The sequence below is a fragment of the Salmo salar genome, chromosome 10 (assembly GCF_965601325.2).
Source record: "Salmo salar chromosome 10, fSalSal1, whole genome shotgun sequence".
Taxonomy (NCBI): domain Eukaryota; kingdom Metazoa; phylum Chordata; class Actinopteri; order Salmoniformes; family Salmonidae; genus Salmo; species Salmo salar.
The window spans coordinates 2,567,949-2,585,000 of NC_138300.1; the positions used below are offsets into that span (position 1 = coordinate 2,567,949).

The 17,052-nt window shown below is 49.0% G+C and overlaps 1 protein-coding gene across 7 annotated transcripts in view; it reads right to left on the reverse strand.

Moving 5' to 3' along the window:
- herc2 (HECT and RLD domain containing E3 ubiquitin protein ligase 2) overlaps nt 1-17,052 on the reverse strand; it is a 291,977-nt gene that overhangs the window by 175,101 nt on the left and 99,824 nt on the right. For all 7 annotated transcript variants that reach the window (XM_082956658.1, XM_082956660.1, XM_082956657.1 and 4 more), the window contains exons 37-47: nt 16,756-16,948; nt 14,890-15,072; nt 14,253-14,437; nt 11,303-11,450; nt 10,820-11,016; nt 10,231-10,461; nt 9,751-9,889; nt 5,721-5,867; nt 3,643-3,785; nt 1,660-1,924; nt 1,029-1,177 (exon numbers count right to left, since the gene is read on the reverse strand). In XM_082956658.1, the coding sequence (XP_082812784.1) occupies nt 1,029-1,177; nt 1,660-1,924; nt 3,643-3,785; nt 5,721-5,867; nt 9,751-9,889; nt 10,231-10,461; nt 10,820-11,016; nt 11,303-11,450; nt 14,253-14,437; nt 14,890-15,072; nt 16,756-16,948 (1,980 nt within the window). The remainder of the gene's footprint in view (nt 1-1,028; nt 1,178-1,659; nt 1,925-3,642; nt 3,786-5,720; nt 5,868-9,750; nt 9,890-10,230; nt 10,462-10,819; nt 11,017-11,302; nt 11,451-14,252; nt 14,438-14,889; nt 15,073-16,755; nt 16,949-17,052) is intronic.

Sequence of the window (17,052 nt, forward strand, 5' to 3'; positions counted from 1 at the left end):
TTCCCAGTCTCATTGGTTCAGCAGTAATGGCAGCAGAGATCTATGGGTGATTCCCAGTCTCATTGGTTCAGCAGTAATGGCAGCAGGGAACCATGACTGATTCCCAGTCTCATTAGTTCAGCAGTAATGGCAGCAGAGAACCATGAGTGATTCCCAGTCTCATTGGTTCAGCAGTAATGGCAGCAGGGAACCATGAGTGATTCCCAGTCTCATTGGTTCAGCAGTAATGGCAGCAGAGAACCATGGGTGATTCCCAGTCTCATTGGTTCAGCAGTAATGGCAGCAGAGAACCATGGGTGATTCCCAGTCTCATTGGTTCAGCAGTAATGGCAGCAGGGAACCATGAGTGATTCCCAGTCTCATTAGTTCAGCAGTAATGGCAGCAGAGAACCATGGGTGATTCCCAGTCTCATTGGTTCAGCAGTAATGGCAGCAGAGAACCATGGGTGATTCCCAGTCTCATTGGTTCAGCAGTAATGGCAGCAGGGAACCATGAGTGATTCCCAGTCTCATTGGTTCAGCAGTAATGGCAGCAGGGAACCATGAGTGATTCCCAGTCTCATTGGTTCAGCAGTAATGGCAGCAGAGAACCATGGGTGATTCCCAGTCTCATTGGTTCAGCAGTAATGGCAGCAGAGAACCATGGGTGATTCCCAGTCTCATTGGTTCAGCAGTAATGGCAGCAGGGAACCATGAGTGATTCCCAGTCTCATTAGTTCAGCAGTAATGGCAGCAGAGAACCATGGGTGATTCCCAGTCTCATTGGTTCAGCAGTAATGGCAGCAGAGAACCATGGGTGATTCCCAGTCTCATTGGTTCAGCAGTAATGGCAGCAGGGAACCATGAGTGATTCCCAGTCTCATTGGTTCAGCAGTAATGGCAGCAGGGAACCATGAGTGATTCCCAGTCTCATTAGTTCAGCAGTAATGGCAGCAGGGACTGCTCTGTGCCCAGGTAGGTCGTCGGGGTAAGCTAGCCAGGTAGAGGTGTATTAGCTGGGTCTGTAGCCAGGTGACAGGTGAACATACCACAGGGAATGGGGCCTGCTCCTCCTGCTCCTCCTGCTCCTCCTCTAGCTCCTCCTCAGAGTAGTCATCAGACGCCGTGTCGGCGTCAGACAGATCTGTCACCTGGACATCAGGATGGTCCAGTAACCAGGCCACTAGAGACTCCACACCTACAGGACCACACACACACACACACCATATTAACACAGACACACACACACACACACACACACACACACCATATTACCACGGTAACAGAAACACATTGACTGTATAAAACAACCCCCTTGACATGGACAATACTGTTGGAGCTCACTGTATACACACACCATCACAATACTGTTGGAGCTCACTGTATACACACACACCATCACAATACTGTTGGAGCTCACTGTATACACACACACCATCACAATACTGTTGGAGCTCACTGTATACACACACACCATCACAATACTGTTGGAGCTCACTGTATACACACACACCATCACAATACTGTTGGAGCTCACTGTATACACACACCATCACAATACTGTTGGAGCTCACTGTATACACACACCATCACAATACTGTTGGAGCTCACTGTATACACACACCATCACAATACTGTTGGAGCTCACTGTATACACACACTAAATATGTTAAACAGTACCTGGTACACCAGAAGCGCTGCCGGTCCCAGACAGAGACTTGAGGGAAAACTCTATGTTGTTCCTGTGGAACCCCATTTCCATTAGCTGTAGTACGATGGGCAGCGGCGGGACAGGAGAGGCCTTCTGCTTCTTCTGTTTAGGGGGTTTGACGTGCTGCACGGTGACGGGGGTAGTGGCCTCGCTGGAGCTACTGCTCTCAAACAGAGGTGAGGAAGGGTGGGTGGACTCTACCGCCAGGTACTGACACACTGCCAGGGCTGCAGTCTAGAGGGGTAGAAACAACATCAGGTGAAGATTTGGTCTAAAGTTTATTACTTTGGCTTCAAAAGACGATGCTATTTCTAAAGGAGGGTAATAATTAGTCAGAAAACCTTTTGTCATCATTTTGATGTCGCCAGATTGACTTTAGAAGCAGTATAACGTTAGCTAGTTAGCTAGGATGGAGGGGAGACCGCCAGATTGACTTTAGAGGCAGTATAACGTTAGCTAGCTAGCTAGGATGGAGGGGAGACCGCCAGATTGACTTTAGAGGCAGTATAACATTAGCTAGCTAGCTAGGATGGAGGGGAGACCGCCAGATTGACTTTAGAGGCAGTATAACATTAGCTAGCTAGCTAGGATGGAGGGGAGACCGCCAGATTGACTTTAGAGGCAGTATAACATTAGCTAGCTAGCTAGGATGGAGGGGAGACCGCCAGATTGACTTTAGAGGCAGTATAACATTAGCTAGCTAGCTGAGGTGGAGGGGAGACCACCAGATTTTAGCTAGCTAATGTTAGCATTGATAGCTATTTTTGACGAACTTTGCTGGCTAATGACAACATTGCCATCTGTCTAATACATTTGATAACATGATGATGATGACAAAGTTGTTTCTTACTAAATATTTGCCGACTTGAGCCATGACAGCGTTTTCCCAAATCCCTATAGTGCCATTCCAGTGTTTTACTTGCTATATTGTATTTACTTCACCAGCATGGCCTATTTATTGCCTTTACCTGCCTTATCTCACCTCATTTGCTCACATTGTATATAGACTTATTTTTCTACTGTATTATTGACTGTATGTTTGTTTATTTACTCCATGTGTAACTCTGTGTTGTTGTATGTGTCGAACTGCTTTGCTTTATCTTGGCCAGGTCGCAGTTGTAAATGAGAACTTTTTCTCAACTAGCCTACCTGGTTAAATAAAGGACTTGTTCTCAACTAGCCTACCTGGTTAAATAAAGGACTTGTTCTCAACTTGCCTACCTGGTTAAATAAAGGTGAAATAAAAAATACAAAATTTAGATGACATTCATTAGCCCCCGGTACCAAGTCATTAGTCCCCCGGTACCAAGTCATTAGTCCCCCGGTACCAAGTCATTAGTCCCCCGGTACCAAGTCATTAGTCCCCCGGTACCAAGTCATTAGTCCCCCGGTACCAAGACATTAGTCCCCCGGTACCAAGACATTAGTCCCCCGGTACCAAGTCATTAGTCCCCCGGTACCAAGTCATTAGTCCCCCGGTACCAAGTCATTAGTCCCCCGGTACCAAGTCATTAGTCCCCCGGTACCAAGTCATTAGTCCCCCGGTACCAAGTCATTAGTCCCCGGTACCAAGTCATTAGCCCCCGGTACCAAGTCATTAGCCCCCGTTCTACTTTTGAGCATCAATGTGCTCAAAATTTAAGAGAAATCAGCTTTTTGTACATATGGAACATTTTCTGGGATCTTTTATATCAGCTCATGAAACATGGGACCAACACTTTACATGTTGCGTTTATATTTTTGTTGTGTATATTTGTGTATATTTGCCTTCGAAGTTGACTGGTATTTCCATCAACAAATAAAAATGATTATTTGCACTGGGATTTTTTTTGTCCCTGACAATTTGGCCAGTAACAATTTTATTTTAATTTATTGTATTTTGCCAAAAACTGGCAATTACTGGCTAAAGGAAACGCAGGTGTGTGTGAGCGTGTGTGTGTGTGTGAGCTTACCTCCAGTTCCTGCCTGTTGAAGATGGCCTTGATCGGCGAGGGCTGTGTGGCTGCAGAAAGGAGCTGCTGGAGAAGGATAAGGGGGGGTAGGGGACCCTCAGGAGACAGGTCACCCACGTCTGGAGAGACAGGCACAGGCTCCTCTGTAAGGAGAGAGGAAGACAAGGGAGGGACAGGAGACAGTCAGGTCACCCACGTCTGGAGAGACAGGCACAGGCTCCTCTGTAAGGAGAGAGGAGGATAAGGGAGGGACAGGAGACAGTCAGGTCACCCACGTCTGGAGAGACAGGCACAGGCTCCTCTGTAAGGAGAGAGGAGGATAAGGGAGGGACAGGAGACAGTCAGGTCACCCACGTCTGGAGAGACAGGCACAGGCTCCTCTGTAAGGACAGAGAGGAGGATAAGGGGGGGGACTAGTACTAGATCTGACCCAGAATCAGTGCTTACCATCAGGGTTGGGTAGGAGGTCTAGTACTAGATCTGACCCAGAATCAGTGCTTACCACCAGGGTTGGCTAGGAGGTCTAGTACTAGATCTGACCCAGAATCAGTGCAATCAGTGCTTACCACCAGGGTTGGGTAGGAGGTCTAGTACTAGATCTGACCCAGAATCAGTGCTTACCACCAGGGTTGGGTAGGAGGTCTAGTACTAGATCTGACCCAGAATCAGTGCTTACCACCAGGGTTGGGTAGGAGGTCTAGTACTAGATCTGACCCAGAATCAGTGCTTACCACCAGGGTGGCGTAGGAGGTCTAGTACTAGATCTGACCCAGAATCAGTGCTTACCACCCAGGGTTGGGTAGGAGGTCTAGTACTAGATCTGACCCAGAATCAGTGCTTACCACCAGGGTTGGGTAGGAGGTCTAGTACTAGATCTGACCCAGAATCAGTGCTAATCACCAGGGTTGGGTAGGAGGTCTAGTTCTGACCCAGAATCAGTGCTTACCACCAGGGTTGGGTGGGAGGTCTAGTCCTAGATCTGACCCAGAATCAGTGCTTACCACCAGGGTTGGGTGGGAGGTCCAGTACTAGATCTGACCCAGAATCAGTGCTTACCACCAGGGTTGGGTGGGAGGTCCAGTACTAGATCTGACCCAGAATCAGTGCTTACCACCAGGGTTGGGTGGGAGGTCCAGTACTAGATCTGACCCAGAATCAGTGCTTACCACCAGGGTTGGGTGGGAGGTCCAGTACTAGATCTGACCCAGAATCAGTGCTTACCACCCAGGGTTGGGTAGGAGGTCTAGTATTAGATCTGACCCAGAATCAGTGCTAATCACCAGGGTTGGGTAGGAGGTCTAGTTCTGACCCAGAATCAGTGCTTACCACCAGGGTTGGGTGGGAGGTCTAGTTCTGACCCAGAATCAGTGCTAATCACCAGGGTTGGGTGGGAGGTCTAGTTCTGACACAGAATCAGTGCTAATCACCAGGGTTGGGTGGGAGGTCTAGTTCTGACCCAGAATCAGTGCTTACCACCAGGGTTGGGTGGGAGGTCTAGTCCTAGATCTGACCCAGAATCAGTGCTTACCACCAGGGTTGGGTGGGAGGTCCAGTACTAGATCTGACCCAGAATCAGTGCTTACCACCAGGGTTGGGTGGGAGGTCCAGTACTAGATCTGACCCAGAATCAGTGCTTACCACCAGGGTTGGGTGGGAGGTCCAGTACTAGATCTGACCCAGAATCAGTGCTTACCACCAGGGTTGGGTGGGAGGTCCAGTACTAGATCTGACCCAGAATCAGTGCTTACCACCAGGGTTGGGTGGGAGGTCCAGTACTAGATCTGACCCAGAATCAGTGCTTACCACCAGGGTTGGGTGGGAGGTCCAGTACTAGATCTGACCCAGAATCAGTGCTTACCACCAGGGTTGGGTGGGAGGTCTAGTACTAGATCTGACCCAGAATCAGTGCTTACCACCAGGGTTGGGTAGGAGGTCCAGTACTAGATCTGACCCAGAATCAGTGCTTACCACCAGGGTTGGGTGGGAGGTCCAGTACTAGATCTGACCCAGAATCAGTGCTTACCACCAGGGTTGGGTAGGAGGTCTAGTACTAGATCTGACCCAGAATCAGTGCTTACCACCAGGGTTGGGTGGGAGGTCCAGCACGGCAGCCTGTGAGAGGATCTGTCGTAGTTTGTCCTGGTGTGAGAGGAGGGCCCTGGCTGCCTTCAGGATGTACAGTCTCAGCTGCTGGCACCGCAAGAGGGCAACGTCGACCTGGTCAGCTAGATCCCAACAACACAAAAAGTTACACCCTGGACTGTCTACACACACACACACACACACACACACACACACTTCTACTGTGTGAAATACAGTCAGTAGGCGTGACTACCAGGAGGTTAGCACAGGTTAGTGAGGCATAAAGAACCATTCAACAAGAACCCACCATATCATGAACTATAGCACTGAGCAGAACACAGCCAGGAAGACAACAGCATGTAAAGTTAATTGTCTCAGTCAGAACATTATAGTAAACACACTGAACTGAAGAGAGCAGCTGAACTGAAGTAAACACACTGAACTGAAGAGAGCAGCTGAACTGAAGTAAACACACTGAACTGAAGAGAGCAGCTGAACTGAAGTAAACACACTGAACTGAAGTAAACACACTGAACTGAAGAGAGCAGCTGAACTGAAGTAAACACACTGAACTGAAGAGAGCAGCTGAACTGAAGTAAACACACTGAACTGAAGAGAGCAGCTGAACTGAAGTAAACACACTGAACTGAAGAGAGCAGCTGAACTGAAGAGAGCAGCTGAACTGAAGTAAACACACTGAACTGAAGAGAGCAGCTGAACTGAAGTAAACACACTGAACTGAAGAGAGCAGCTGAACTGAAGTAAACACACTGAACTGAAGAGAGCAGCTGAACTGAAGTAAACACACTGAACTGAAGTAAACACACTGAACTGAAGTAAACACACTGAACTGAAGAGAGCAGCTGAACTGAAGTAAACACACTGAACTGAAGTAAACACACTGAACTGAAGTAAACACACTGAACTGAAGAGAGCAGCTGAACTGAAGTAAACACACTGAACTGAAGAGAGCAGCTGAACTGAAGTAAATACACTGAACTGAAGAGAACAGCTGTAGGTGTCTGGCCTAGTTTCACTGTGGGTTTGTAGCAGCGGATGGAACCAAAATTATTTCAGTACAGTAACCTATGGTAACGTCAGTACAGTACCCTATGGTAACGTCAGTACAGTAACCTATGGTAACGTCAGTACAGTAACCTATGGTAACGTCAGTACAGTAAGTGTCAGTACAGCAGCCTATGGTAACGTCAGGTCAATGCAGTAACCTATGGTAACGTCAGGTCAATGCAGTAACCTACGGTAACGTCAGGTCAATGCAGTAACCTATGGTAACGTCAGTACAGCAGCCTACGGTAACGTCAGGTCAGTGCAGCAGCCTACGGTAACGTCAGGTCAGTACAGCAGCCTACGGCGACGTCGGTACAGTCGCCTACGGTAACGTCAATACAGTAACCTACGGTAACGTCATGTCAGTACAGTAACGTCAGTACAGTAACCTATGGTAACGTCAGTACAGTAACGTCAGTACAGTAACCTATGGTAACGTCAGTACAGTAGCCTACGGTACCGTCAGTACAGTACAGTAGCCTACGGTACCGTCAGTACAGTACAGTAGCCTACGGTAACGTCAGTACAGTAGCCTGCGGTAACGTCAGTACAGTAGCCTGCGGTAACGTCAGTACAGTAGCCTGCGGTAACGTCAGTACAGTAGCCTGCGGTAACGTCAGTACAGTAACGTCAGTACAGTAGCCTACGGTAACGTGAGTACAGTAGCCTACGGTAACGTCAGTACAGTAGCCTACGGTAACGTCAGTACAGTAACCTACGGTAACGTCAGTACAGTAGCGTACGGTACCGTCAGTACAGTACAGTAACCTACGGTAACGTCAGTACAGTAGCCTACGGTAACGTCAGTACAGTAGCCTACGGTACCGTCAGTACAGTACAGTAGCCTACGGTACCGTCAGTACAGTAACCTACGGTAACGTCAGTAGAGTAGCCTACGGTAACGTCAGTACAGTAGCCTACGGTAACGTCAGTACAGTAGCCTACGGTAACGTCAGTACAGTAGCCTACGGTAACGTCAGTACAGTAGCCTACGGTAACGTCAGTACAGTAGCCTACGGTACCGTCAGTACAGTACAGTAACCTATGGTAACGTCAGTACAGTAGCCTACGGTAACGTCAGTACAGTAGCCTACGGTACCGTCAGTACAGTACAGTAGCCTATGGTAACGTCAGTACAGTAGCCTATGGTAACGTCAGTACAGTAGCCTATGGTAACGTCTGTACAGTAGCCTATGGTAACGTCAGTACAGTAACCTACGGTAACGTCAGTACAGTAGCCTACGGTAACGTCAGTACAGTAGCCTACGGTAACGTCAGTACAGTAACCTACGGTAACGTCAGTACAGTAGCCTACGGTAACGTCAGTACAGTAGCCTACGGTAACGTCAGTACAGTAGCCTACGGTAACGTCAGTACAGTAACCTACGGTAACGTCAGTACAGTAACCTACGGTAACGTCAGTACAGTAACGGCACAGATTTCCAGCTGGCAGGCAGATACTGGAATAAGTTTCTCAGTGACAGAGTGAGGACTTAGGGGCTTCGCTGCATGTGGGACCCCAAAAAATACCGGAAATGTAAAATAACGCGTTTTTAAAATAACGGTTCTGTTCCTGAACAGTATGAATCACTTTGGTTTCAGGTTCCGTTTATGTTATTTGAAAAATGTCATTATTTTCAGTGAGGGCAGTACATGAGCTTCAGACTCCACCATGCACGACTCAGTGAATCAGAGAGTTAACTACTACAGTTAGTGACTCAGACAGTGATTCAGAGAGTTAACTAGTTCAGTTTGCACGACTCAGTGATTCAGAGAGTTAACTACTACAGTTAGTGACTCAGACAGTGATTCAGAGAGTTAACTAGTACAGTTAGTGACTCAGACAGTGATTCAGGGAGTTAACTAGTACAGTTAGTGACTCAGTGATTCAGAGAGTTAACTAGTACAGTTAGTGACTCAGTGATTCAGAGAGTTAACTAGTACAGTTTGCATGACTCAGACAGTGATTCAGAGAGTTAACTAGTACAGTTTGCATGACTCAGACAGTGATTCAGAGAGTTAACTAGTACAGTTTGCATGACTCAGACAGTGATTCAGGGAGTTAACTAGTACAGTTAGTGACTCAGACAGTGATTCAGAGAGTTAACTAGTACAGTTAGTGACTCAGACAGTGATTCAGAGAGTTAACTAGTACAGTTAGTGACTCAGTGATTCAGGGAGTTAACTAGTACAGTTAGTGACTCAGTGATTCAGGGAGTTAACTAGTACAGTTAGTGACTAAGTGATTCAGAGAGTTAACTAGTACAGTTAGTGACTCAGTGATTCAGAGAGTTAACTAGTACAGTTAGTGACTCAGTGATTCAGAGAGTTAACTAGTACAGTTAGTGACTCAGTGATTCAGTGAGTGAACTAGTACAGTTAGTGACTCAGACAGTGATTCAGAGAGTGAACTAGTACAGTTAGTGACTCAGTGATTCAGAGAGTTACGTAGTAGTTTGCATGACTCAGACAGTGATTCAGAGAGTTAACTAGTACAGTTAGTGACTCAGTGATTCAGAGAGTTAACTAGTACAGTTAGTGACTCAGTGATTCAGAGAGTTAACTAGTACAGTTAGTGACTCAGTGATTCAGAGAGTTAACTAGTACAGTTAGTGACTCAGTGATTCAGAGAGTTACGTAGTAGTTTGCATGACTCAGACAGTGATTCAGAGAGTTAACTAGTACAGTTAGTGACTCAGACAGTGATTCAGAGAGTTAACTAGTACAGTTAGTGACTCAGTGATTCAGGGAGTTAACTAGTACAGTTAGTGACTCAGTGATTCAGAGAGTTAACTACTACAGTTAGTGACTCAGTGATTCAGAGAGTTACGTAGTAGTTTGCATGACTCAGACAGTGATTCAGAGAGTTAACTACTACAGTTAGTGACTCAGACAGTGATTCAGAGAGTTAACTAGTACAGTTAAGTTACTCAGACAGTGATTCTGTGGGTGTTCTACCTGTGAGCCCGCGGCTGAGAGACTTCTTCAGTCGTTGTTTCTCCAGCTTGCTGCCGGCCAGGTTGACCAGTTGAGCCCAGACAACCAACATGGAGTCAGAGAAGGGAAGGTTCTGAACACTGAACGATACCACTGGTAGCTAGAGGACAGACACAGGGTTATTAGAACAAGACCTGGAGATAATGGTGTGTGTGGACGTGTTTAACTATTCTTGTGGGGACCAGAATTCCCTTCATAGAATAGACTAACTGGGGACTTTTTGTTAGTCTCTACGAATTCAAATGCTATTTCTAGGCGGGTTTAGGTTTAAGGTTAGAATTACGTTAAGGGTTAGGGAAAATAGGATTTTGAATGGGACTGAATTGTGTGTCCCCACAAGGTTAGCTGTACAAGACTGTGTGTGTGTGTGTGTGTGTGTGTGTGTGTGTGTGTGTGTGTGTGTGTGTGTGTGTGTGTGTGTGTACACAACTAAACACCCACTGGTTTCAGTTGGCTGAGCAGGCAGACCCGACATGTCCTCATCTCATGAAACTGCACTGTGATTCGTCCTTTAGGTGTGACGCGCGTGACCGTTCCTTCTCCATACTCCTCATGGATGACCTGTCCGCCCAGCCTCAGCCTCTCGTCGATGCCCCCGATCACAGCCAGCACGGCCATCAGACTACCCACCCTGGGGCCCTCCGAGTCAGGGAAGTACTCCTCCAGGAGCGTCTAGGGACAGAGAGAGAGACAGAGAGAACATTATTGTACGGTGATCATTTCTACGACGCAGATGTTTTCGTAAAGAACAGTAAAGTCAACAATGACGATGGACGTTAAAACGCTGCCATAAGGGTCGTGAAGAGTTCTACAATAGTCAGATTGGGAGACAGAAGTTGATCCTGAGGGGGGGGGGAAATCTCTCTTGAACATAGACTAAGCGCTACTACTCCTACATGAAGTCAACATCACAACATAAATATAAAAAAGCATTCTCAGCAGCAGATTCTCCATTGAAAAAGCTTTTTAGTCCAGGACTTATTAATGTGTGTCTGGGAAACGGGCCCGTAGTGCAGTAAAACGTGAGTACCGTCTCAGAGTGTCGTCCGGCCATCACATCTCCAATACAGCTGAGTTGACAGTTGATGTAGTCGTTGAGCAGAGCGTTCCATTGGCCCAGGGAGTGCAGCGTACGCAGCACAGCAACGATCTCCTCAGCCAGTGTACTGCTGTGACTGGCTGTCAGAGAGGCCTGGGGGCGGGACTTCCTGCGTCTCAGAGAGCCCTCTGTGACAGGGACAGGAAGACATGTTACGACAGACAACGGAGAGCAGATGAAGTTACTCTGAGGGAACGTTCTGCATGTTTACGGTCCTGGTCTTGGTATTGTACATGAAGGATGTTATATTCGGTCTTTCATGCCTTTCTTAATTTTTTTCTGACGGCGTTCATGAAGTTGTATTGAACCCTAACATGCCTCTGAGTAGGGGTAGGTCAGAGGAACGAAGTCGACACCCCAGCAAACCAAAGAGTTTAGGATCAGGATGAGGGGTCACGGGTCACGGGTACATACCTCTGAGTAAGGGCAGGTCAGAAGAGCAGGAGCGAAGTAGACACCCCAGGAAACCAAAGAGTTTTTCCACCAGGAACTTCATGTCCTGAGATCTCTCCATCTTGTCCCAGGAGGGCAGCACGGACTGCAGCAGACGCAGAGCCAGGATCTGGAGACAGGGATGAGACACTCGTTACACACAGAATAATATGGATACAGGGGATAAGGGGACTATCTCATTTAGCCATCTCTATACAGCAGACGCAGAGCCAGGACGCAGAGCCAGGATCTGGAGACAGGGATGAGACACTCGTTACACACAGAATAAGGGGACTATCTCATTTAGCCATCTCTATACAGCAGACGCAGAGCCAGGACGCAGAGCCAGGATCTGGAGACAGGGATGAGACACTCGTTACACACAGAATAAGGGGACTATCTCATTTAGCCATCTCTATACAGCAGACGCAGAGCAAGGACGCAGAGCCAGGATCTGGAGACAGGGATGAGACACTCGTTACACACAGAATAAGGGGACTATCTCATTTAGCCATCTCTATACAGCAGACGCAGAGCCAGGACGCAGAGCCAGGACGCAGAGCCAGGACGCAGAGCCAGGACGCAGAGCCAGGACGCAGAGCCAGAATCAGTTAGACATCTGGGGACAGGGAGGAGGAGACCGTGTAAGGGACATGCCTCTTGGCTATCTCCACACACCCTCTCTATTCAGTCTCTCTGGAGCGTGACGGTGGGCTGTACTGTCTCTCTGGAGCGTGACGGTGGGCTGTACTGTCTCTCTGGAGCGTGACGGTGGGCTGTACTGTCTCTCTGGAGCGTGACGGTGGGCTGTACTGTCTCTCTGGAGCGTGACGGTGGGCTGTACTGTCTCTCTGGAGCGTGACGGTGGGCTGTACTGTCTCTCTGGAGCGTGACGGTGGGCTGTACTGTCTCTCTGGAGCGTGACGGTGGGCTGTACTGTCTCTCTGGAGCGTGACGGTGGGCTGTACTGTCTCTCTGGAGCGTGACGGTGGGCTGTACTGTCTCTCTGGAGCGTGACGGTGGGCTGTACTGTCTCTCTGGAGCGTGACGGTGGGCTGTACTGTCTCTCTGGAGCGTGACGGTGGGCTGTACTGTCTCTCTGGAGCGTGACGGTGGGCTGTACTGTCTCTCTGGAGCGTGACGGTGGGCTGTACTGTCTCTCTGGAGCGTGACGGTGGGCTGTACTGTCTCTCTGGAGCGTGACGGTGGGCTGTACTGTCTCTCTGGAGCGTGACGGTGGGCTGTACTGTCTCTCTGGAGCGTGACGGTGGGCTGTACTGTCTCTCTGGAGCGTGACGGTGGGTTGTACTGTCTCTCTGGAGCGTGACGGTGGGCTGTACTGTCTCTCTGGAGCGTGACGGTGGGCTGTACTGTCTCTCTGGAGCGTGACGGTGGGCTGTACTGTCTCTCTGGAGCGTGACGGTGGGCTGTACTGTCTCTCTGGAGCGTGACGGTGGGCCTGTACTGTCTCTCTGGAGCGTGACGGTGGGCTGTACTGTCTCTCTGGAGCGTGACGGTGGGCTGTACTGTCTCTCTGGAGCGTGACGGTGGGCTGTACTGTCTCTCTGGAGCGTGACGGTGGGCTGTACTGTCTCTCTGGAGCGTGACGGTGGGCTGTACTGTCTCTCTGGAGCGTGACGGTGACCCTGTACTGTCTCTCTGGAGCGTGACGGTGACCCTGTACTGTCTCTCTGGAGCGTGACGGTGACCCTGTACTGTCTCTCTGGAGCGTGATGGTGGGCCTGTACTGTCCTCAACTGTCACATCTGTTTACTGGTACCAAAGGCAGAGCTTCCCCACCAACAGTCTTTACTGGTACCAAAGGCAGAGCTTCCCCACCAACAGTCTTTACTGGTACCAAAGGCAGAGCTTCCCCACCACCAGTCTTTACTGGTACCAAAGGCAGAGCTTCCCCACCAACAGTCTTTACTGGTACCAAAGGCAGAGCTTCCCCACCACCAGTCTTTACTGGTACCAAAGGCAGAGCTTCCCCACCACCAGTCTTTACTGGTACCAAAGGCAGAGCTTCCCCACCAACAGTCTTTACTGGTACCAAAGGCAGAGCTTCCCCACCACCAGTCTTTACTGGTACCAAAGGCAGAGCTTCCCCACCACCAGTCTTTACTGGTACCAAAGGCAGAGCTTCCCCACCACCAGTCTTTACTGGTACCAAAGGCAGAGCTTCCCCACCACCAGTCTTTACTGGTACCGAAGGCAGAGCTTCCCCACCACCAGTCTTTACTGGTACCAAAGGCAGAGCTTCCCCACCACCAACAGAACATCCTCACCAGTCTTTACTGGTACCAAAGGCAGAACTTCCCCACCACCAACAGAACATCCTCACCAGCCTTTACTGGTACCAAAGGCAGAGCTTCCCCACCACCAGTCTTTACTGGTACCAAAGGCAAAGCTTCCCCACCACCAGCAGAACATCCTCAACAGTCTTTACTGGTACCAAAGGCAGAGCTTCCCCACCACCAGTCTTTACTGGTACCAAAGGCAGAGCTTCCCCACCACCAGTCTTTACTGGTACCAAAGGCAGAGCGTCCCCACCACCAGTCTTTACTGGTACCAAAGGCAGAGCTTCCCCACCACCAGTCTTTACTGGTACCAAAGGCAGAGCTTCCCCACCAACAGTCTTTACTGGTACCAAAGGCAGAGCTTCCCCACCACCAGACTTTACTGGTACCAAAGGCAGAGCTTCCCCACCACCAGTCTTTACTGATACCAAAGGCAGAGCTTCCCCACCACCAGTCTTTACTGGTACCAAAGGCAGAGCTTCCCCACCACCAGCAGAACATCCTCAACAGTCTTTAATGGTACCAAAGGCAGCGCTTCCCCACCACCAACAGAACATCCCAAAGGCAGAGCTTCCCCACCACCAACAGAACATCCTCAACAGTCTTATTGACCAACATCAAGATGGTGTTACCTGTCTCTGCAGTGTAACAGCATTACAGGACTGTTGTCCCTCGACGATGCGGATCAGCAGGCTGATCCAGGCTGAAGTGCTGAGAGTGGAACACATCTGGGGCTGGAGAGCCATGCTGCGGATGAAACCCAGAGTACACCAGCTACGATGCTGCTCCCTGGATACCAGCCGGTGAGATGGACAACCTGAGGGTAGAGGTTAAAGGTCAGGACAGAGAGTACACCAGCTACGATGCCGCTCCCCTGGATACCAGCCGGTGAGATGGACAACCTGAGGGTAGAGGTTAAAGGTCAGGACAGAGAGTACACCAGCTACGATGCCGCTCCCTGGATACCAGCCGGTGAGATGGACAACCTGAGGGTAGAGGTTAAAGGTCAGGACAGAGAGTACACCAGCTACGATGCCGCTCCCTGGATACCAGCCGGTGAGATGGACAACCTGAGGGTAGAGGTTAAAGGTCAGGACAGAGAGTACACCAGCTACGATGCCGCTCCCTGGATACCAGCCGGTGAGATGGACAACCTGAGGGTAGAGGTTAAAGGTCAGGACAGAGAGTACACCAGCTACGACGCCGCTCCCTGGATACCTGAGTGATTACATTGACATAGCCTCTTCCTTGAGGATCCAGTGAGTTTACCCGTCTTGTCGTTGGCTCCACTCTCCACCAGCATGCGGAGAAGACCACAGAGTGTCCGTGTGGCGTCCGTCTGCATCACCTCAGAGTAGATTCCAGCAGACAGAGACAAGGTCTTCAACAGGTTCACTGTACTGGTCAACAACATGGCTGTAGGGTGGGCACTCTTATCCAGCACCTCTCCTTCTAATACACAACACAGGAACGAACATACATACACCTGTACATTAGAGAAAAGGTCTGTTTGAAATGTTATTTCACCTTCCTTACTACACGCTGTAAAGCACTTGCTTTGATCATTGTTAATGTAGGCCTTAAGAAATCTAATTTAACTGGATTTGATTGCATCAGGGGGTGTATTGTGTGTATACAGTACCAGTCAAAAGTTTGGACACACCTACTCTACTCATTCAAGGGTTTTTCTTTATTTTTACTATTTTCTACATTGCAAAATAATAATGAAGAGATCAAAACTATGAAATAACACATATGGAATCATGTAGTAACCAATATAGTAACCAAATATATCTTCGATTTATATACTGACCAGGGGGTGTGTATATACACACACTGACCAGGGGGTGTGTATATACACACACTGAGCAGGGGGTGTATATATACACACACTGAGCAGGGGGTGTATATATACACACACTGACCAGGGGGTGTATATATACACACACTGACCAGGGGGTGTATATATACACACACTGACCAGGGGGTGTATATATACACACACTGACCAGGTGGTGTATATATACACACACTGACCAGGTGGTGTATATATACACACACTGACCAGGTGGTGTATATATACACACACTGACCAGGTGGTGTATATATACACACACTGACCAGGTGGTGTATATATACACACACTGACCAGGGGGTGTATATATACACTGACCAGGGGGTGTATATATACACTGACCAGGGGGTGTATATATACACTGACCAGGGGGTGTATATGTATACTGACCAGGGGGTGTATGTATACTGACCAGGGGGTGTATGTATACTGACCAGGGGGTGTATGTATACTGACCAGGGGGTGTATATATACACTGACCAGGGGGTGTATATATACACTGACCAGGGGGTGTATGTATACTGACCAGGGGGTGTATGTATACTGACCAGGGGGTGTATGTATACTGACCAGGGGGTGTATGTATACTGACCAGGGGGTGTATGTATACTGACCAGGGGGTGTATGTATACTGACCAGGGGGTGTGTGTATACTGACCGGGGGTGTATATATACACTGACCAGGGGGGTGTATATGTACTGACCAGGGGGGTGTATATGTACTGACCAGGGGGGTGTATATGTACTGACCAGGGGGTGTATATATATACTGACCAGGGGGTGTATATATACTGACCAGGGGGTGTATATGTACTGACCAGGTGGTGTGTACGTACTGACCAGGGGGTGTATATATACTGACCAGGGGGTGTATATGTACTGACCAGGGGGTGTATATATACTGACCAGGGGGTGTATATATACTGACCAGGGGGTGTATATATACACTGACCAGGGGGTGTATATATACTGACCAGGGGGTGTATATATACTGACCAGGGGGTGTATATGTACTGACCAGGGGGTGTATATGTACTGACCAGGTGGTGTGTACGTACTGACCAGGGGGTGTATATATACTGACCAGGGGGTGTATATATACTGACCAGGGGGTGTATATATACTGACCAGGGGGTGTATATATACTGACCAGGGGGTGTATATATACTGACCAGGGGGTGTATATAGTGACCAGGGGGTGTATATATACTGACCAGGGGGTGTATATATACTGACCAGGGGGTGTATATATACTGACCAGGGGGTGTATATATACTGACCAGTGTCATCCTCGGTGTCAGAGTCTTCAGTAGCAGGCTGGGAGGCAGGCGGGGGCTCTGACAGTTTCAGGTCGTATTTGCCCTCCTTGCCCATCCGGTAGGAGTTGGTACTGCTGGTATCCCACTGGATCCGAATCCACCCATCCTCGCCCAGCTCCCCTATCACCCGGCCCAGACCCGGCGCAGGACCGTCCTACAGAGAGAATAACATTTTAGTCATTTAGCACAAGGGTTCTCAAACTTTTTCACTCAGAAACCCCCCCTTTCAGCATTGGGAAACAGCCCGTACCCCACACC